We start from the raw sequence: 23,792 nt of genomic DNA, 5'->3' as shown, positions 1-23,792 counted from the left end.
ACAGGGCAAGCCAAACTAGAGTAATTTCCAGAAATAAAAAGGAAGTTACAAAAATCAACATGTGTTGTGTTATGTTATTTCAGAAAGCAAAGAAAGTAGATGATGTGAATGCAAAATGTATCAGAAGAACAAAATCTTAGAATTCTGCCTACACTGAATGGCAAATCACTATGTTGATTTGCCAACTGACACTAGCAGAACAGTTACTTCACATTCATTCCACTTTAAATTCATAAATGAACTCTCCATTTGTGTATGTGGGGAAGCCTTTTGGAAAAAACCTAACACAATGAAGCTTTTCATTAACCTACTTCAATATGCTGTATGCCACATTCCTTCAACTTTTGTATTCTACTAAACTTGAGATTCCAAGTCAACTAACCTAGATGTGTTCAGCCATGCAGTTTAATTTTTAGAGTACAATTATCTTTTATGAAACCAAAATTTAAAGACCAGAAACCAGTAATAAATACTGCTGCAATTTCATTATTTGCCTGTTTCTGACAAAGGAGAATGAACACCCTATGTGGCCATTTTATCCACTATTCACATAATTTATCTGAGTCTGCCAGGAGTTTAAGAATAAAATGAGGTGAGAATAATATTTCAGCACATTCAGAACACACTTTAAGTTAGCCTTGTAAATTGTGAAGTGGATGTAAGACTACGTTCTTTATGATTAGTACACTTGCAATAGACCTGATCAGTCACATGGATTGAGGACTATACTTTTAGCAGTATGCTATTTATTTCTTATTCAAGGGCATTTCACTGAAACTTAGTGAAGCAGACCTGGGACTGAACAATTGACAATCAAAGACACTATTACAAGAATTATTATCCATGCTTTAAGCAACTGACATATTTGTTCAAGTTCTGAAAACACATGAAGGAATACGCAACTTTCACAGCACAAATTGCTGAAAAAAGAACATCAGAAAAGGAAAGACTATCCCAATAATGCAGCTTGGTACACAGAAGGGGCAGTATGAAAGTTCTATTTTATCAATTCAAAAGAAAATAAATTTAACCTTTCCTAACTCACATCAAGAGATCAATAAAAAGCACTTAACCTTTAACTCACTTTACCTTCAGTCTAAAATACTATTTGTTCTACATGGCTGTTCCTGCCAATTTTTAGTCTAAGTCACTGATTGAGTGAAGAGGCTATTTTATTGCTGTCAGCCCACCTAACTTTGAAAAGACCACACAAAGCCAGGATTATGAGATTATATGGTGCTGAACAAGAGGTACATTACATTGGGAATTTCTTTTGAAGGTTCTTTTAAACACATTTACAGACTGCTATGGGATGTGATAATATTCCATTTCTGTTTTGTTGATTAAAAGAAAAAACTTAGGCAAAATCAACTTAGATTTCAAGTAGGCCTCAAATCACTAAAGCAGCAACCAGAACCATTAGTTGTCTAGAAAACTGGTGAACGTAAAGGATTAAGTATTTGAAGTTCCAGCACTGATGTCCAACTGAAACAACTACTCAAGAGAGTAAAGCCTGACTACACAACTTGCACAGGTGGCACATGAGAGATGAGCCATTTGAATGCTCACGGAAATACTTTTAAAAACTTCACACTTCCTATCTGCAATATAACATTTTGAAATCAGGTATTTTACATCAAAACATCCTTGATGGTTTCTTATGAAGAAAAACTACTAAAATTCTGTCACTATAGCAGTAACTGACAAGTCACAGCCTCTACAACGGCAAAAAAAAAATCTACAATACAATGTTTTTTAGTTACACTGTTCTATAACTCATGTCATTAAGATGAAAGTTTAACCCAGTCATAATTATATTCTACAGCCTTACATGAGTCACCTCAGTCTTCTGCAAAAAGGAACACTTTAGGGAAACAAAGGAATGAGCCCTCAAAAACCTTTCATTCCTTAAAAAGTTACCTGTTAAGGTCGAGGCTCAGTATCAAATCTCATATTCTGCCCTGCAGTTCTAACTCAGATCCATTAATGAGACATTAGGTCTAACATAACTAAACCACTGAATGTGCCAGATTAGGTGAACACTGGCTTAGAATTAAGAAACAAGTTCGCTTCAATTCTGTGACCTACCTACATAAATAGGAGGAACAAGCACTCCCAATAAAATGGGGAAAAGGAATTATTTAGTCTGTGCAGACTTCATGAAGTCAAGATCATTGAAATAACAGTCACAATGCAGAACTCTATGCTGTTAGGCATATAAAAATTACTTGTATTGATGTTCTTATTTTATGTCTCAACATAAAACTGATGCAAAAGAGAAATGAGAAAATGCAATGTTTTTGTGGATGACGTAAAATACATTTTGCCAAGAGTAGGCAATTAATTTAAGGAAAGGGCTTTTTGTATTGTTTTTAAACATAAGAGCTTGTACATGTACACAGGAATTGTTGTTAAGAACATAAGACTTCACATTGGATATGCATTAGATTTTATTGCTCAGGTGCTGCAGCAGATTTGAGAGATTCAAGTTTCTGTCCAAGTGTTCCCCTGTTTCTGAAGCTACAAACTATACTAGAAGAATTTGTGTCGCTGAAAGACCGAACTTTGCATTTAGATTTAAAAACCAAAACCAACCAAACAAAAAAAAAAAACAAAAAAACCACAAAAACAGCACAAAACAAAGAAAACCCAAAACATGACCGATCACCCTCTTCCTTACTACTTGCATTTCATCTTGCTATTGTAAGTGTAAGTGTAATTTCAGTCCCATTATACTAGCTGCTGTGAAGGAAAGGTACAGTAATTCTCATTAACAAACTATGTAAGGCTCCTGAAGTGTTTTGAGAATCTTTTGTACATCAGAAATGCTAAAAGGAGGAAGAATAGAGTTTTACCTTTCATTACATTTTTTGCACTTCAAAAGCAACATAAAAACAGAAAATGCCTGTCCTTACAAATAGTTCAGAGTTTTCCTAAAGAGAGCTATGCTAATTATTTAAGTCAACAAAAATATCCAGGCAATGTAAGAGTTGATTTTACGTTTTAAACACACACAGGCCTTCAAGAAACACATCCCCCCCTCTCCTGACTGCTGATATTAGACACTATAGCAACAAGTGAACATTTGTTCTGAAAGAATGCAGAGTATGCAACTGGGGGAGGGGTAGTACTATCAACCACAAACTTATCTACTAGTCCAGTAAGTTATTATTTAACTTCAGTCTTCCCTGAAACTGAAGAAACAGCATTTACTGTCCAATGTTAGGAACCTGCATTTAACAGGCAGCTTAGTCTTTTGACTACAAAGAACACAGCTCTGCTTGAACTGAACTTCAACAGGAGGTTCTCCTCTGCTGGTTCAGAGTGACTATTGGAGACAGCAGAATTGTTCCATAACTGCAGCTTAATAAAGCAGTGCTGTAATGCTGTAATACTGCAAACCTGCAAAGCAAAAGGAAATGCCTCTGGCCCTAGTCACAGCATCTGAAAGTTCGAGACTCCCTAAAATGTCTTCAAAGACAGACTCATAGAAAATAAGCTCAGGCAAAACAGGTTGTGGAATGATCTGGAGAGAAATAGAGGTGGAACGTTCTCTTTCCCTGCTGAAACATAACCTTCCTAAAGAAAATGCCAGTCCATAGCTATGGGTGTCTCCCATAAACTTTGCAAACTACATTTTTCTGGCTTGCAGACTTGCCTTCATTCAAGTTTCACTAGTTCTTTCACAGAGTTCTCTGGAGTACATCAAAGTTCTGCTATCTTTGCATACCTTCTCAGGTTTGAGAGATCTGGCATTGGATGGAAACAGGACTCAGAGCCAGGAATCTCAGTGCCCTCTGCTCACATGAGAGACCAGGAAGAAAGGGCAACATTAAAGGGAAGCATGAGAAGCTTACCAGGAGGTCTCTGACTTGCTACGGTCCTAAAGCTCAACTAAGAGTAGCTGTTTACATGCCTATTTTTCTTCTGAGTTTTGCCATAAAAAGCATCAGAAATTGTTAAAAAAAATAATCACTAGTATTGGCTTTGGGTTCTTATCCATTATCTTGCTTAAGGGGATATTTACACTGTTCGTATCCTTGTTTACATCCTTTACATCTCTTACCTTGAAAGACTATTTCACAGTTGTCAAAGAGCAGCTGCAATTTCAGATTGACAGAACTAATATTTAGAAGTGACTACTAGTTGGAGATATGCCAAAGGGTGTACTAAGGAATTTCCAGGTCAGAAAGACTTGAAGCACATATGTCTTTGCATATAAGAAGCAGGTTTTAAGAAGGCAAGTTAAAAAAAGATGACGGTCAACTTCAAATATGCCAAAAACTTGGAGCTTAGAAGGCCGATTAATTTGCCATCTACAAAGGGCATTTTCTGCTTGCTGTTCTCTCCTTACCCCACCCTTCCACCTTTCAAGTACCCCTACCAAACTTAGCAATCAATAGAGGAGACAAAACAGTTGGTTCAGGGTGTAGGAGTGTGCACTGTAATGCCAGGGTGGAGTGATACACCAACCCTGCCTAGACCCTCACAGGCTCCTTCCACTTAAATCTCTGGTCACTCTTTCCTTTGCCTCTCCCTCTTTTGCTGGTACTCAAGTACAACCTTACAGTCAGTCAGTTCATAGAACTGATCTGGCTGAAAATTAGTTCCTTTCTTCCTAGGAATAGTTTTCAGGCAGATTGCTGTAGCAGTCACTAGTGAACTACTGCCAGTGCCTGGGAACAGTGGTGAGATCACAGCAGCTTACACCCCAGTTTCTTCTCTAGCCTATTGTGGAAATACACTATTAGGATAGTTTAAAAGTGAGCTCTAAATATAACAGGGTTTATAATACAAATCCAACAACTGTATCATCAACTGAAGTGTTGGTGAGGAAGAAAAAAGCTGATTCTTGCAGAGGCACCTTCCAGCTGCTTTATACCAGCAGCCTGGTTCAGTCCTGGCTTCTCTGCTACTGTGGCTCAGGTCACTTCTTCTAACCCTGCTATAGGAACTTCCAAAGCAACAAACACAAATTGTCAGAATTCACCTCTAAACACATTATTTGGTTCAGCAAGAGGATTAACAATGTTTTTACAGGCTAATAAATGTAAAACATGCAGTTAGTTTCTCGTGGACCAAGCTTCAGTAGAACTACAAATTACAAAAAAGGTCATACTTGAATAACAAGTTACAGGATTATTCTTCTGATATTACAAGTATATAAGATTTCAGTAGATAGTGGAAGTGATTAACATTAAAAATTCCACTTTGGACTATTTGTCAACATGCTAAAATGATGTGATTTCTGTAACAGAGTTTATTATTTACTACACAATTTATTTCCCCATTTCTCTTATTCCATGTAGCATGAAATATGGGCTATGCTTATATAAATTTCTCTGCCTTTTCCCCAAGAATTCTTAAATGTCATTTAATCAATTCACAAGCAGATTGTTTACATAGTTGATAATCATGATGTTCTCATGGTTTTGAAAGTTAGGTGCTCTTACAGCATTTTACTTCCCCTTCTCTCATAAAGGCTTTTCATTTAGGACACAAAATACTATCAAAAAGAAAACTAATAGCTTCTTCCACAAAAATTTTAAGAAATCAGTCCACTTCCCTCAAAACAAAAAGATCAACTCCAAACTTCCCTTCCAGAGACTGCTGCAAAGAAAGGTAAACACTTGACCAGATCCCTGTTCAGAGCAGTTTGCCCAGCTACCAAGCATTCATACCATGATGGGTCATTAGGTAGGTAAATACACCCAGTTTAAGGTGTATCAAAGACAACACATTTCACTGAAAAACATCAATATTGGAATAAAGACTAAACAGTAAAATCACACCTACCATTACATATTATCATAATTTCAATATGTAGTCTTTACTGCATTAGCTAATGAACTTCAGATTTCCCTAGCAAAACAGGACAAACTCACTTTCAAAGGACATTAATGTTTTACACTATAAAAAAATTAACTAGAAAAAAATCTAATACCAAAAGTAGTACACTGCCTTCATCATTCGAGAAATATGGACTGTACTGAAAAACACACACATTATCAATCCTGGGAAGGTAAAGAACAATCACTCATCTTTGACCCTCAGGCACTATATTAAGTAGACAGCTTCTGGCTTTTAAGGTAGCATGCAATAAATACCAACCTTCATGATGTTAAGACAAGTGTTTGAAATCACTAGATTACAAGTTCCCTATTTTGAGGAAACTATTTAACTTCACACACCTTTAAAATTGTGCCACTAGACTGAGTATCTTGTCCTTCAAGAATAAGGACCTGAGGTTTCAAGTTAGGTAGCATTTCTGATCCTTTTGAAAGTGCTGGAGCTCCTATAAAGAGGATGCAGACATTCCTGACCAGGCCATCCAGCTTCACCAGTCTTTTCACCTCTGCTTCAGTTAAAAAAAAAAACACAAATCTTTCAAACTCTAAAAAACCAGACAGCAAAATCTCATCCTCAAAGAGAAATCTGTGATGAAAGGCAAGAGCTTTATCTTGTTACTGCTTTCTAAAGCACCTGGAAAAAATAGTATATTTGCATTTTAGAATAAGCTACAATTTATATTAGTTCAAGACAGGATGAACTTGAGAAAAAACATTTTTGCTCATGGAAAGGATGCAGAATTACCCACATGAAGCACATAATATCATACTTTGAAGATTACTTCAAAGTCTATGATAAAGCAAGCAATAATTCACAAATATTTTCTGAAATACAGTTGAGATTATTATATATTGAAGTATCAAGCATAATTACTCCTGCACTTCTAAACCATAGGCAAATTTTACCCTTGCAGCTATTCACAATGAAACATTATTTCCCACAGTCCTAAGGGCAGACCGTACAATATAAAGCTTACATTACATTCCTTTAAAAAAAATAAATAGCTTATGTCACAAAACTAGCAACTAACCATCTTCAGACTTGGGGAACAGGAATGTTTCCCCCATCTCTGATTTGATATAAGTAAAAGCTACTATTTAGTGCTTAAAAGTGAAACACAGTGTACTTCATAAAATATCTTCTAATTAGGAACTCAGACTGTGTCCTAAATCTCTTGTATGGTCTTTTTAAACCCAAGTAAATGAATCTCATTTGAGCAAAGACCACACAGTGGCATCACTTGCTTAAGGCAACAGTGGAATTTATCATACGCAATACCAGCACAAACTGTAGTGTCGCCAGTTTCATACACAGATACCTATTCTTAAACAGATTATACACTTTGCATGTCTATGCAATAAGCAACACTAATTTTGAACTGAAAAGTCTTGTAATAGGAGTTTGTATGAGGCAGGACCTGTACATTTTGTCCCAGGAGTGGCTTATGTGCTTTCTATACTTTATAGAAGTACAGGCATCCTTAGATTTTGAAAATACTGAACAGTATGTAGCAGTCACCTTCTATCTCCTATTTTCCAAAAGAACATACTACGCATGTAGAATCACTCAGCCTCAAAATTCAAGTGTTTACTTGCAGACACATTAAAGCCATGCTCTGGGTCAAGCCAACTTTCTTCAAGGTACAAGATTAAATTTATGTATACCTTGTGCACTTCAAATTCTTAGGTATTTTCAATACTGTGGTCAGGTTGTTAAGCCCTCAGAAGGTCTCCATGGGAAGCAAACAACTTCTAAGTTCCTAAACCACTCTCCATTGTGGAAAGTTACTTCTCTTCTTGTGTGCCACTACCTGTAAAGATCACAAAGCTCCAGCCTTTGGATTGTACTTCACTGTATGTCCTTCCCTTTCAAAGAGGGGTACAAGTTAAAGATACCAACTATGTTCTCATACTCTCAAACAACAGCTGAAAAGTTACTAATTGAAGTCCAAACACAGAAAACTTGCCAGCAACACAATGTCATCAATACACAACACAATGTCATCAATACACAACACAATGTCATCAATAAAAGTGAAAGCTCAAATGTGGAATCCTAAGAGAAGCACAGATTGCAAGTAATGATCAGAGACTGGTATTAATGCATACTTTGTCATCAAGTAGAATTTGGTAAAGAAATGATTGTGAAACAGTACTTGATTCTTTGACCTAAGTTCAAAAGTTGCCCAGTCCTCTAATGACATTGGAAAAGTATCTTCAAGTCTCTCCAACTGGATCACTAATAACAGACCATTACATCCAGTGAGTACAATGCTTGGATTCAAAGGGGAATTTTAAAGTAGACAGTATGAACTGAAGTGTATGGGACACATGGTATTTCACTCAACACAAGAGGCAACTGCAGCTCTCTCATGTCCAAACAACTGACAAATTTTTCAGCTCTACAGTTACATTCAGAGAGTTTTTTGTTTATGGGTTTAAGATAGCATTTTTGGGGGCAGAGTGGAAGTTTTTATGTGAAGCATCCTTAAGAAGCAACTTTCATACTTGGAAATTCAAAAAATTTAAAAATTTCACTTTACACAACACATATTATTACGTGACAGTGTGAAAATAATCAAAGTAAGTTACAGTGCTGAGTTTTCCTTTGTTGAAAACTAATACCCAAAATTTATTCATCAATATGATGAGACTTCTGTAATAAATTGTATTAGCATAAGAAAAGAGAAATAGCCTTGAAATCTACAGAACATTTCAGTTATTTAACACTCACTTCTTACAGAGATCTCAACTTATTCTTCATGTTATGTAGTAACTGGCATTGGTACCATACAAACCACCGTACAAGTCTATAATCAAAAGTCACTTACAATCTAGCTCAGACATGAATACATGTTAAAATCCAAACAGCTTACATTTTTCACCCAAGAAACTAGGAGAATGCTAGGTAAATCATGAGAGAGTAGCTGCTAGGCTCTTCTAAGTCAGTTCAGGTAACACAAGCCAGGAATCAGGAATACAACTGTCAGTTGGTACAAAATTCAAGGCATGCACCCACTGGAATCAGCGTTACCTACTGGTACAGACCCAGCAGCGGAACAGCTGGCCCTGATGAACAGGGACACTTGGTCGAGTGAAGTTACTGTGCATTAGAAAGGAGGTTTTTGACAGCTCTGCCAAAGAGGCAATACATGACTAAAAGTTGAGGTAGAAACTACCTGGGGGAACAGTAGTTAAGAGGCTGAAAGCCCTGCAGCAGACTCTAGGAACACTTGCCAGGAAAATACAAGAGCTCACAGATGAAACAATCCTTTAAACAGACAACACTTTTCACAAATTAATTCCACAACGTAGCATAAAACAGGAAGACAACTCCTGTCCTCTGTATTTACTTTTTGGATCTTCCGAGTCCAAAATTTTAAACAGAACTTAAATTAACAACTGCTGGGTGGAAACTGGAACACCACAGTATTTTGATAGTCCTTTCCTATAGGATGCTCATTTCAGTGTCAGTAGGCAGCAGACACCAATCTCACAAATAATTCTGCTCATCCTGTGTGCTCAGAAAAAACACTGTTGACATGAAGTGATCACTAGTCTCAAGTTATTGCTCTATTAAGATTTTTCCATACCCTTTGGCAGAGATATTTCAGCTGTGTGCACTCACTTGAAACACAAAGGTGACTGCAAATGCTCACCACCCAGGACATCTTTAACTGCTCTGGATGTAATTTCATCTATCAACACAATACCACTTATGTAAAAGTTAGATAAAAGCTTCTCTGCTGATGGCCAAAAATTGTCTAATACCATTTTCTTAAAGGAATATGAACACACCAGAATGTCCATTTCCCCTGAGCAAGAAAATCTGCAGTTTCCACCTGCTGGCAGAAGATGGTACATACTTAATTTTGCAGAGAAAGAAAGCGCAAAGACTCAGATTCAACCTTGGAAATCAAACTGCTAACATATATGACTTTAAAAAAACAAACCAGCCTAGAAACCTGAAACATCGCCAAAATATTAACAGAAATTACTGAATTACAAACAACATTCAGGTGGTTAAAAACTAATCAGCTACTGGTCTTGCTAACTTTTAGCATCAGCCTAGACAGTCTGTTAAAAGCCTCTTTTCTTTCCTAATGATTATGAAACAGATTGTAGTGCTCTGATGAGGAAATAGAAAACCCAAACTAGAAACCACTATTTCCTGTAACCATCATGCCATGCCAGGGGTGTAGAGTGGGGACGAAGGCAGGATAAAGGGAGAAGGTAAGGCCAAGGGAGAACAGCCACAGTAAAGACAAGCTAAAAACTTAAGACTTGTGAGAGTTTAAGAAAAAAATCTAAGAATTACAAAAAAAGAACTACACACCTTCTGAAAGAATGGCTTCCTTCAAATAGAGTAGCACATCTGCAAATTTTCTGACGTCATTCACCAGTTGCATGATGTATTCTGGATCCACAGCAGGATTATCATAGCACTCAGAGTTGGAGCTAATGCTGCTCAGAGAGCTGCTCTTGGTGCTGCGCCCCATTGCCCAATTTCCTGAATTAGAGATGGTGAAGAAGTTGGAGGTAGAGAGTCGGGCTAATCCCAAACCACGCTTGTTAGTTCCACCGTTCTGCCGCAACATCCCAGCAGCCGCTGTGCTTGTGGAGCTCTTGCAGTTAACACTCAGCGTTGCTTACTGTCCATTTGGCAGGGAAAAGATGAAACCCTTAGAAATCATGGGGGGAGGTGGGAAGAAAGAAAAATGGCAATTAGTGCAGAAATATATGTGAAGTAATATATCTGTACTGACAAGATCTAAAACTTCAAGATAATGCTGCTTTACATGACAGTGCTTAACTGCATTATTGTAAAGCTTTTTGACTGCTTTCAGTTATTTTAATTTGTACAGCAGATATGCATTGTTGCACAAAAATCAGTGATATGCAGAAATTATTGCAAAAACTAATTACGAGGCATGCTTACTTCACCAGAAGTTTCTTCCCCAAATATTTAAAACTGAAAACCTTAAGAATCAAGTTCTTTGCATTTACCCCAATACCTATTCTTTCCTGTAAAGTGTTACAACTGAATGAAATTGTAAAAAACATTTGATACAACATAGACCATGTGCAACATCCCTGCTTGCATCAACCACCAAGCTGTATTCAGTATCCTGTTTCTTAAGATAATAGGCAGCCTGGACCTGACAGGATGAATTTTCTTTGTGTAGCTTGCACTGAGCAAGAAACTGTGGCATATTACATCTTGTCTCAGATAGGAAAACATCTTGAAAGAGCATATGTGGGCTTTTCAGCCTGGTATCTTTTAATATGAAAGGCAATCAAAGGAATGATATGGAACAGAGAAAAGATTTTAAAACATCTTAGCATCAAAGTTTGTATGCAATTCTCAGTGCAGTTATCTTGAAGGGCATGCTCTGCTTCCTTAAAAGTTCCACCATAAAAATGCTGAAATTTGGGGAGATTATACTGATACAACAAAGTAACTACCTGCATTCATTTTGCTCAGGAAAAATTGAACACTACTGCACGTTTTCCAGCAGCAGGCCAAGCGATTCATTTCAAATCAGCAAACTCCAGGTGGCAGAATCAGGTATGGTTCCAGTAGCTTTCACAATGTCTGCTATTATTCTTTCCACACCAGTAGAAATTTTTAATGTTTACACTACATGGTAAACACTATGGGAAAAAAAGCCCAACAAATTGTAACATGACAGGTAGAAAATTAACATGAGTTGCTGACATACCTGCAGCAAAATCTCAAATTCAAATACTTTTAGCTAAAAAGTTACTGTGATCTAAAAACTCAGGTCGAAAAGAGTTATCACACATATGTTTGCATTTGGTTGGAGCAAATGAAGAAGTAGCTAGCTACCTTTAATGCTTTGAAAACTCCAATTATGTATTTCAACAGGCATTATTCTAATGCACTTCAATATTTTCTCATTATTTATCCTGATTTCTCTTTGCAATTTAAAAATATCAGAGGAAATGTGGTCAAAGCTGGCAGGCCTGCGCACAGTATGCACTGGGGAGGGGGGGGGAGGGGGAAAGGTTCTGGATTTAACACAAATTAACTGCTCTAATTTTTGTTTACATTTTAAATTCAGTACCTATAAGAGTACACATGGGGCTATAAAAATAATGCAGATAATTAAGCAATTTCAAACACTTGAAGTAGACTGAAGTGAGGTTTAAATTAAACATTAGACATAATGTTTAAGCAAGTTTCTTCTGTTCCCATATATAATTCTCACAGCTACAAAGCTGCTTTGCAATTCCACTTTGCAATTCCAGAAAAAAAAAGCCACATAACCTTCTCTCCTTTTAAGAAGTGTGATATCTATTTATATCGAGACAGAGATTTTCATGTTATTTAAAAGACATGAGTCTTTTAAGTCTGGCCAGCTTCAGTCAACAAGTAGCATGTGTTAGACCTGTTCCCAAAGCAAGTTCATGCTTTCAAAGCTGTGTTAGTGTAGAGATATGCTTTTCAAAATTTTTATTCTCAAGAGCAACTAGTAGCACAATGCTGCCACTTTGAAAATCATGAAAGCCATGACAAAATTTTACTGAGAGGGAAAACCTTTGAGAAACTTCAGTTGTAAAGTAGAAGCAGAACCAAAACCGGAAAGTTCAGTACAACAGTTGCCTTTTCCTCGGAAAGATCAGGCCTTACATCTGCTCCCCCTGCACGAGGCAGATGCGGAAAGGTTTTCCTCACAGAACACATGCCTTGCATTATCGAAAAGTGTTTCATATTTCTGCAGGAATCTCTGCCTTTGAAAACGAAAAGCGTCCACCAGATTTTCTATACACGAACGCCGCCAGACTTCTCTGGTTAAGAGAGAGCCATTGCCAGTACCGACGGAAAAAGGGAAAAAAAAACCCAAAACCAAAACTGCAAGATATTTCAGAAATTTGCTCTCACAGCACAATTTCCCCGTAGGGAGGAGAAAAACAAATAAATCTAAAAAATAAAAAATAAAAAAAATTTTTAAAATTAAACAAAAAAGGAAAGGAGCTCCGAAGGGGCCACGTAGCTCGGCTGCTGCCGGCCCCCGGCCGAGGGCAGGCCCGTGCCCCGGGCGGGGGTCGGCGCTCCGCCCTGTGCCCGCCGCACATTCCTGGCGGCCCGAAGCCGCCAGACCGCACGTCCTCCGCAACCACGGATGGCCCTCACAGACGCCCAGATGGGGGGGGGGGGGGGGAAGAGGGGCGGCGGTGCAGCAGGTAGCGGACAGAGGCCGCGGGGGCGTCGCCGGGAGACCGCGTGAGGTGCGGGGCACGGCGGAGGTGAGCCCTAGGACCCCGCTTGGTACCGCTCCTGGGAACCGCTGAGCGGGTAAGTGGGCTCAGAGACGCAGGATCCGCACCGCGGACCCGGCGGGTGTGGAAGCGGGGCGCCGGGCTCCAGCTGCACCCGCTCCCCCGGACACTCGTTTCGCCGCTACCCCGCCTCGCGCTCACGCGCGGCTCCTCCCGGCATCGACAGGCGACGCGCCCCGCGCCCCCCAACTCCGCGTCCCACCTCCCACGGCGGCGGCCCTTACCGGAGAGCGGCGGCCGAGCGCAGGCAGCAGCCGGGCGGCCGCGGGCCCAGCGCACTCCCGGCCCGCTGCCCATGGAGCGAACTCTCCACACCGTGCCTCGCGCTGCTGCCGCCACCCCCAGAGGCGCCGCCGCTGCCGGCACCGCCCCCTCGCGCCCGCCGTTGGCCGCTCTCGCGCCTGGGGGGGAGGCTCTGCGCGTGTCCCGCCCAGAGGCGGTGCCCGGGGAGCCGCCCCCCGCCCACCTCCACCTCCCCTACCCTGGGGCGGGCGCGGAGCGAGGCGCAGAGCAGCCCGGCCCCGACGAGCGGAGTCAGGGCGGGGCGGGGCGAAGCGGAGCGGCACTGGGGAGCGGAGGGGCCAGATCGGGGCGATAAGCTGAACAATGGCCGGTGGTACACGGGAAGGGAGGATTCGCCCTCCCGCTCTCGTCACATCGTCCTCGCTGCACCCGGCGCGGCTGCCGCCCCGCTGACCAGCGCCCGCTCTGCCGCCGCTTCAGGGCAGGGCACAGCCCGGACCTCCTCCCGAGGGCAGCGGGAGCTGCGGGGAGTTCGGTCCGTGTGCCTGCCAAGCCCGGCCAAAGAAGAGCGAGCGGGCGTGCTGCACTCGAGTGACTGCTGCACGCAAAAGAAGCCTCAGAAGTGAGGAAAAGTCCAAATTCAGGCTCCGTGGTGTTTCGCAAACAGGATTTACTTTCAACCGATTCGCCCAGAGAGAAACCACAACACCGTGACAAAGGGGAGAAGATCTTTCTCATACTCCACCTCCCACGCGATTACTCCTGAATCCAGCATTCCTCATTCATTGTACAGCTTCCAGTATTGTTGTGAGCGGGTAGGATGAGCCTGCACACACACACTCTCCTTTCTGCTATTTCTGGATGAGCCTCTGCTGGGTACTTAAGAGAAAATAAAAGCAGTAACAAAATAAAAATGTAACAACATCATACTGTACTTCCAGCATGGGAGTGAATTCAGCTACTCAGCCCACATTCTGGCATAATTTAGCTTCTGAATTTAGTTGCATGCACACATATACAGGCATTTTTTCAGGTTAAGTAGAAAAAGAAGTTGGAAAAGCAGGAATCTGCAGTATCATACTGTAGCGGGAGGAGCCATTCTTGCTCCTGAAGCTCGACGAGCTGCTGCTCTCTTCCAGGACTCCAGCCACCACACAGCGCTTCCAGGGTAGAAGTGTAGCGGGAAGAGCCTTTCTTGCTCCAGAGGCTCGACGAGCTGCTGACCTCTCCATGCCTCGCACCAGAGTGAGCTGAGGTCCTTCTGTAGGTGTGTGTCCCACCTTTATTGGCCCCCTGGTCTTGCTCATGCCCAATAGGGGCCTGTCCTAATCAGGCACAGGTGGACTCACACCCACTCTTTGGCAACTCAAGGCACCTGGTTGACAATGTCTCTCTACATCATACAGAAATTCAAATGGTTACCAGCAGCATCAGGACCTCTATATGTCTGTACAGATTTTTCTTATATCAGTTTACTGTGACTGATGGCAGTAGTTTTCCATCTTTTAGAGGCAGAGACTACAAACCCACAGTTGATTTTTCACCAATAAAAGGCTATTTAAATTCAGCAACATTAGATCAAATGCCCAGACTCTGTAATTAGATATACTTTCAATAACAGATCAAAGCCCTCAGCATCTAATTCTTAGCTCAGTCCCTCAATCCTAACAGTTTCAGGGTTGCATGTTGAAATTCCACATTCTTGCTCCAGTCTCCTTCCCCAGCTCCTCCAGCACACTACTCATTCGGGACTGTAACAGAGCACCAACCTTCTCCTTGGTCCATTCTTTCTCTTTATATATTCCATAATTTCTTCCATCAGAAGAATCTTATTACATTCCTATTCAAATTTATAAAGCCTGAAACTAAGCAACTGAACTAAAACAAATTGTGATGTTACTTATCTCTAGCATCAATACTGAGCACTATTTAGTAATTTTCCTTTACCTTAAAAAAGTCCTAGATAAAATATGATGTAAATTTAGGAATCCAGTAAATGACTATAAATTCTTCAAATCTTCTAAATATGGAGAAAAGCTAACAAAGAAAACAATGCCTTTAGCTTCACAAAGATTTTGATCACTCAGGTGATTGATCCAGCAGATGTCAAAAATCAGGCCAGAGCAAAAAATTGTAAACTAATTTAATGTGAAAACAAGGAACTATGGTGGGGAATATGAGTTAGATAGTACAATTAACAGTCACATAATTAGAAAAAGTATTAAAGATTTATTCTGGGAAAAGTAATTGAAACCATTAGATAAGTGTTCAATAGCAATAAAAAGATAAACAAGAAATTCCACCCATACTTATCAATAGACAGAATACAAAGCAATGTATACTGTTTGGTCTGCCAAACCTTTCTTAGGAAGAGATGCAGGTAACTACAGTTGACTCTTTTTTAAAATCAGTTCCAGAAATTAAACTGAAAGTGACAAAAATTAGAAATACTGGGATTGCATATTTTTATGCTTCTGAAATACTGTGTTTCTGCCACTTTTCATTTAAAATATTTATATTCTACATTGTGGGACGCTGTGCTTCAAACATTATTTGAAAATAGGATTTCAGCTCACATCTGCCACATTATGTGAATGTTATGTAAAAATTTGTGTTTTTCTCAAAGCAAAAACATAAACTATTGCCCTTTTTCATTTTGGCAGTTCAAAGCTCTTTTCATCCCCATTTTCAGTTTGGCTGCTAAATTGAATACAGAATCCTTTGCATTCCCCATGAATCAAGACTACCACAAAACAGCTGTAACCATGGCCCCGAGTGTTGATTACCTCCTCAATTGCCTTGGAGAACACTACATGAAAGAGAAATGGAAACAGGTTTACCTACAAGAAAATACGGCTTGTATAAAAGACTAGGTCTGCAACACAGCTTGCAACTTTTGCTGTAGTTGATAAACTGGAAGGAGGATTAAGGGTCTGACTGCTGCTGTATTTTGGTAATCCTTTGCTGCTTTACAGAGCTAATGCCCCTTTTAAGCCAAGGATAACCTACAGCATTACTAACGCAGGCTTCAGGGAAGCATCAGAAGTTGAGCAGGGGAAATGTTTAAAGTCATCTTTTTTTCTGCACTTCATCCAACTGCCATAGTTGCTTGGAGTGAAGAGTTTGTTCAGTGAACAATTCGCTATTAGGCAAACAGCAAAGAGAGGGGCAATAAACTAGTACAGTGTCTCAACAATGTATTCTCCAAGAAGGGGCACCAATATCACACTTGCTTGCGTTTAAAATGCTGAATTTTCCTGGTATCAGCCACCAAAATCTCTAACTCTTTCAAAGCCACTTGTGTGATTATTTTAACATTATTTTTTCCCTTACAGAGCATTTGTACTCAGTGAAATAAAAAAGCACATCCCTTTTATGTGAAAACCAATCTATGGAGCAAGCATTAAGTGCCTGCTTCTCCCTTCTCAGTGGAAAACAGTACTTTACTCACAAAAAAAGGCCCTTTGGAATCCAAGGAAAAGCCTGCCTAATGGAAGCTGCTTGGCACTGCAGCTTCCAACCAGTGTTACAAGAAGAAACATTTCTAGATAGCAGCATTGATGTAACTAGAACTGGAAAAGTTACCTTTGTTAAGAAAAGTTTCAAATTGTCTGTATTCTACATATCTGTAGAAGTGGCAAATAATCCAAACTAGATGAAAGTATGAGTATATACCTGACTGTGAGCAATAACACTTCAATAGAGGGCTGAATATTTGTTACTATTGTTAACTGCCCTGTCAGCAAGGAAAGCAACAGCCAAGAAGGGAAACCAATTCTAGTGCGCACTGATTGTCACTACAAATAAAATAAAGCAAATTACTTAGAGGGGTCACTTAGTAGTTCCTATCTTCTGCTTGCATTTCAGCAAGCAGAATTCTGCTCTCAAGAAGCATTTCCATAAACCATTTCTTTCCCAGAATCTTATGGCTCCTATAAAAAGCCAACATAATTCGCGTATCACAGCACAGTTCAAGCCTCTGATTCTGTTAAAAGAAATAATATTAAATTTTTGATAAAACAAAACCTTGCCCTCTAATATATTTTAAGTGTTAATGAACAGTCAGTGAAGAACATCTAGAATGCAAACCTGAAAATTATTTGTATAAAGTCTGAGAAAACTCAGAAAATTGTTTCCTGAGCCCAATTGAGCTGTTTATAAAAGAATTCATTTTCTCTCTTGAGAACTACTTTTTTGGCTGTAATAAATGCCACCCACCTACCTGAGCACCCATCAATATACCCAGATGCATACTTACTTCCTAGAACATCCTACATTTCAGCCAGCACACTAAATGCCCTTAGGGGAGCTACGTGGGTGAAACTGCGGCAGCCACTATGCACTGGAATGAACCTGCAGAGCCAAGTGATAAACACCCCATCTTCTGTAGTTATGCTTCTCACCGAGGGATCAGCCAACTCTCCTCAGTCCTGATAGCCAAAGCAGACCACAAAACACTGAAAAATACGAGAAAGGGAAAGAAATTCACAGCTTTAACAGGTATTAAAGCCCATATTTTTTGTTTAATGGCTCATTACAATTCACCCCCAAGATGATCTCACCTTTTGACATGATGAATGAAGCCTCTCTCTTTTCTATGGAAGGTAATCACTTAATTACCTCTCCCCCTGCTAATAGGCCTCTCCTCCACTAATCTATCCTCTATTTTACAATTATTGACTGTTTTTTCTCTCAGATGATCTAGATTATATTTTACCTAATGAAGAGGAGCTATTCTCAAACCTGATGCCCTAAAACTTGTTGGCTTTTTCTTTTATAGCTCTACTCACTGATCTAATTTAATACTTTTTTCCTGGTCTTTTCACTTTTTATGTAACATCCTGCCCTGCTCAGGATACCATCATAAACTCCTCAAAAATGATGCAAGGCTAGAAGCATGATGTGAGAAATGCAACTGGGCAAAGAACAACCCGAGCTGCTAATGGGAAAAGGACCTCTGGATTTTCTCCAGGGAAAAGGATCACCACTGACATGGATAGCACCCGGATTCCTAACTTTTAACAAGTAGTTTCTTAAAAAACTTCAACTGGCAGCTGCCAAGGAGGACAGTGGGTGGTGAGGAATGAGAGGAAAGACTGTATGAAGGAAACAACACCCAGAACCTTCGCAACTTGCCAAATGCACTATTAACCAAGAGTAATTATGGCACAGAGACCTGCTGCTTTGGGAGCCAGGAAGCTTGAAGCTAACCACCCTGGCTCAGTTAGCCCCACCTGCTGTACCGGTACCAGCTGGATTTAAGCGAGAGAAAGCCCAACAATTAGGGGTAAGCAGAGAAACAGGCTGTTTCTGCAAGGAATAGGGGGTTTAGTTGGTAACTGCTTGTAGGTGGTACCTTGCCAAAGGCTGCCAGCCGAGCTGTGGGTTTGATGTGCGGAGGGTAGCAGGGCGCCTTCCCCCCAGCCCGCCAGCTGAGAGAGGCGGGGGCAGAGCTGCCGGGGCAGGCTTTCTTTGCAGGAGGGGGTTGTGATATAGATTCTCTCGGCTTTGTGTTTCGAATTAAGGCTTGGAAGTAGGTTAGAAGATGTAGGGACAGAGTGATCCAGTTGCTGAAGGTCCTCAGGTTGCCAGGCCTGTGGGGTGCCGGGAGGGCTCCTGCTGTCGCTGGGTTTCTTTATTGCTGCTCTGGAGCACACCAAAATCCTGAAAGTGCTGACCATTGCTGCTCTCAGCTGCAAAGCAGAAATTCCTTTATATGTTCTTGACAGTTCTTTAGTAGCCTAAGTGTTTGATAAATCAGATGAAAAAAAAATCAAATGTGTGACTAAAAACTTTTCCTACCCCTCATTTGCATATTTAGGAACACAATAGTAAGTCAGTTCAAGTGTAGCAAATAAAACCCCTCCCTAATCCTTTGTAGTTTTGTAACTATTAGAGAGAAATGGAGTGTAAGCCCTCTCTTTGCCAGCAAGAACAGTGTATTTCAGATTGGGAGAGCAAGTAAGGTCCTGAAGCAGCAATCAAATTCACTACATGTGATTAAGTGGTTTCTACTTCCAGATCTATGCTGTTGCTTCTTCCTTTCTTCTCTCACTTCTGATGTTGCAGCATGGTTGTCCAAATCATCAAATCCAGTCCTAACAAAATGATCCAGGTTAAAAGGACCCCTATGGTTATAGGTCTTGCAGTTCCCTGGGATTCTTTTGCCAAGACAGCATGTGTGGCTTGACTTGGTGCTTGCAAAACAAAGTGCAACAGCTTGTGATGGGGTAGAGAACTGCAACCTTGCAATCTATTTTAGGCAAAGCTTCAATAATTTTTCTTACTGTGGCTTATGGTTTTCAGTGCTAGTCTCACAGGCTCTGTTTGGATTCCATATGCAGTTTTGATGTCAGGGATCATATTTTTATGTTGGAGCCTAGACAAATAAAAGAGAGTCTCAGCTAAAGAGCTGGTACCTCAGCTGTTTTACAGTTTGTGCAGGAAGAAACTCTTTTATATGCAGTTTTTATGCCAATATATCTGATTCAATGATGTGTGTTTTCTGGGGCTTTTTTTCCCCATGTTGTGAGGGGTTAAAAAAAATAGAAGAGTTAAGCCAAAACTATTCCTAGCTGCTTGCAGCTACATAGGCAAAACCCCAGCCTCACACTGCACTCATAACAAGATACGCTCTTCTCAGTATAAGTATCCTCATAAGAGTGTAAATGAACCTTGTTTAATGGGTGTAGTTCAGTAACACAGATAGCTGATACTGGAGATAAAGGACAAATGGGCTGCTCACAGTGAAACCCAGTGACTACATGCACTGTTTTAACAGGATGCCTGAACTGTGGCCAGGGGACCACTTGAATATAGAGGAGGGCTGGGTGATGAACTATATTCTTCTATGCATGACTAATGCCCAGTAAATGGTACTTTGGGACCAAAAAGGTTTGGAAAACACAAAAGAGGTTATTCTCATCATTACAGATCAAATGGATACCTTACAGATACAGAGCACATGGACAATTAAGCTATATGCTAAACAACATCCATCTGATTCTTTGCTTTCTTACTACAGAGGCAGCATCTGTTACCAAAGATAGGAAAACATAATCCAGACATAATGTGTGGCTGATCTGAAGTTTTACTGAATCTCACACATGTGACATTACCTGAGGAAATATTTTTTGTACAAGAAGCTCATTCAGTGGACTTTTAAACTCAAGTCTCTCAGTCAAATTCTTTCTAACATCTTTTTACCACTTCAAGTACTATAGTCCGCATTGTAATGAAGTAGTCTTAATCTGTATTAATTTAGGTCTTTAAAATAACATCAGTACTGAACACTGATGAGTACATATGCTGGAGGGTATAATATTAATGAAGTTGCTAAAGTGATTACAGTATGTTTATAGGTTTTTAAAAGACAGTGCTAATGCATGTCTTTTGGTGGTAGTGAATTCAGATCAGTATCCTGAGGCAACATTGTCATGAAGATTCTGTAGCATGTAACCAGATTAGCAACAAAAGGTGAGCATCAGGAGAGAGCTCTCCTAGTCCTGTGCAACAGTTCACATAACTCATCAGTGGATTTTCTCATCTCGCTCTGTCAATGCTCGCTTCTGTGAATGACAATTATGAATGCCTCTATATCATCAATATGAGCTTCTGGGAGAGGACTCACCATTCTAACATTCTTATTTTACACTATCAAAATTCTATACTTGCCCAGGGACTGAGATTTCCCATCCATCAGCATTTCCTTTCTTTCAAAGTATTGGATCGTCATTCAAGTAATATAATTACAAACAGAGGAAAGAACCATCTGTCATGCAGTTGTGAGACTACTCCATGTGAACACTTCTTTATAAGTAAGTACAAGTAGAAAAGATACAGGTCTGGGCCCTTTTAGGGCAAGAAAGTTACTAAACAGTTAACTTTGAGTACACTAATCCCTTTATTTCCGTACAAAAGCTTCAATAAAAAAATTGAGCTCTGTTCATTTTCTGATGGAATATTTCTAGATGCCAAGTCCCAAGGGGCAACTCCTAAGCTGGTTTCAGCTGTGAACCTTACCACAGCCTAGGTGCAGCACCTAAATTACTGAAGGATATTTCCTACTGACCTTAATGACTCCTTGCTCAGGCCACTGGTTGTTCAGCTGTCCTGTAATGAGACTCCTAAATCTTCCTATTCACAACACAGGGAGTGTAGGTGCCTAGTACAGGATCTCCTGCAGGCCATGGGCCGGGACACCAAGTGTTATAGTCCATCAGTCTCATACTGCTAATCCAACACCAACAGTGATTTGTCTGTTTTGGTTTGTTTCCTGTTTTCACTTTAAATAGCAGTGTTGAATCTAATTAGCTGCAAGACAGCAGATGTTATTGTAATATCAGATTCTAATAGCGGATGTGAGAACAGGCTCTGGCCTTTGTTTAAATGGCAGATGTTATTAATTATTATTTATCATTTTCTTAAGCAATGGAAGACAAGTTTTCTGTTCTTTGAGAAACTCCTTACTGAATAATATGTACAAAATTGGGACTGTTAATATTTTATGCAGATTTATAAATCTGAGAAAATAAATTTTCTGTATCTAAAAGAGAAAAAACTGCAGTATTAAACACAAATAAATAATCCCAGTCCTGCTTTTTAATGTCCAAATCATCACTGCCTCACCGGTACCTTAGCAGGATGGAGCTGCTTTTGATAACAGCATGAATGAGAAGTTGAAGTTGACAGGTTTGCAAATCTAGTGAATGGAAAGGCAACTGATATCTCCTGAGCTGTGACAGACTGCACTCTGACTGGAGACTCCTCAGCTTCCTCCATTGAATTAACTTGTCTTGGCAGGAACACATGGGGACTCCCTGCAAGTACTGCAGCTTGCCCCATGATTCAGGAAGCCAGTGGTCCCCACATAAGATGGGAAGGCCCCTGTGAGGAGGCTTAGATCACTTGTCAGGTCAAGATAACTGCAGATAGAGCCCTTTTGCTTTGGTAGCCCTTTTGCTCTGGGAGGTGTCTGAGTAGGTACAAACCTATGGAGAAGCAAATTTCATTATCCTAGAAGCAGAGGTCTTTACTGAAGGCAGGTCACAATCCTGGGCTGGTTCTTTTCTTGCCCTCCTGATACCATTTTGAAGAACACTTTGGAGACCATCCTCTTCAGACAGCCTCCAATACAGGTTCAGCCATGAAGCAGCACATAATCAAGAAAGCAACACCATCAGTCTTCTTTAGTGTAGGAATGTGGCTCCAGTGCTGATGGAATTTTTGCCATCTAATTTCAGTAACTTCTTCCAGCAACAGAAAAATCTCTGAGACAGGCTTGGCTGCCAAACATTACAGGCTTTGAAGTTTGCTGGCAGGTAAAAGCTGCGTGTCAGTGACCTACAAAAACATCAAAAGGTATGTGAGAGAATGCTGTTGCAAGGGCTGGAAGCTGGAAATCTAAAAGAAAATCCTCCAAGATAATATTAAAGGACTTCAAAGGTAGGTGATACGTAGAAAATCAACAGCATCAGTCAAAATCAGAGAAACAAAAATTTTCTCTGACTTGACTAGAAGTTGGAAAGGAAATAAAAAGGAGAAATGTACTTCTTTTTATGGTCATGTGTACATGTACTGTGTAAGCAACAGCTATCTTGTCTTTGAAGCCTTTCTCTTTTTCATCTTCCATGTGTGTATATCAGTACACTCAAAAAATAAATATACACAGTTACTGCCTCAAAAGAAGACTAAAAATTGATACCTATCTTTTTATTTTTACTCACATATCTAAAGGTGCTGTATAATAATTATTTTTTAGCGATATAAAGCATAGTTTATCACAGTATAGTGAGCATGTAATAATGAAAGAAAGCATTGTTAAAGATCAGGTCCTTCACATAACCCACCAGAATCCAAAAGTGGAACCTAAAGTAAAGGCACTGATTTACGGAATTCACTCAGCTATGGATTAATCTCAATAGTGTAAATCTTTTTATAATATCTGGTATTTTATCTCTTAAATAAGGATTTTTTAAAAACCCTAAAAATAAGATTAAAATAAGAATATAAAGTTTATGCAGAAGGAACTTTAGAACTGGAAATAGGTAATGCTTCAAAATAAGAATGACCAGGCTGGGTAAGAGACCAAGAATCCAGTAAGACCAGTATCCTGCTTCTCATAATAACCGTGAATGGATGCGTAAAGAAGATATGAAACACTGGACAAGAGTATACAACACTTTCCCTGAGCTTCCAGCTGTTTGCCGCTGAGAAACTTCCTGAGTCAAACAATATTTCTGTATATCTGGTAAATCTTAGTGAATTGCTGTCCTGTGAACTTCTGCAGTCCTCCTCTGAAACTAAAACTTTATCACACACAGCATACTGTAACAGAAATAGCAGGAAGTTCCCAGACTGATACTGTGAAGACTTATTACTTTTACCATCCACAGG

The 23,792-nt window shown here is 40.0% G+C and overlaps 1 protein-coding gene across 1 annotated transcript in view; it reads right to left on the bottom strand.

Moving 5' to 3' along the window:
* ARHGAP29 (Rho GTPase activating protein 29) overlaps positions 1-13,481 on the bottom strand; it is a 50,931-nt gene extending 37,450 nt beyond the window's left edge. Inside the window, exons 1-2 of the mRNA XM_030455507.1 lie at positions 13,379-13,481; positions 10,186-10,531 (exon numbers count right to left, since the gene is read on the bottom strand). Coding sequence (XP_030311367.1) covers positions 10,186-10,447 — 262 coding nt within the window. The 5' untranslated portion in view covers positions 10,448-10,531; positions 13,379-13,481. The remainder of the gene's footprint in view (positions 1-10,185; positions 10,532-13,378) is intronic.
* Positions 13,482-23,792: the final 10,311 nt, after the last annotated feature.

Source organism: Calypte anna, chromosome 8 (genome assembly GCF_003957555.1).
Source record: "Calypte anna isolate BGI_N300 chromosome 8, bCalAnn1_v1.p, whole genome shotgun sequence".
Taxonomy (NCBI): domain Eukaryota; kingdom Metazoa; phylum Chordata; class Aves; order Apodiformes; family Trochilidae; genus Calypte; species Calypte anna.
Note: the sequence above shows the minus strand (reverse complement) of the source record. Positions and strands in the feature narration are given on the sequence as shown.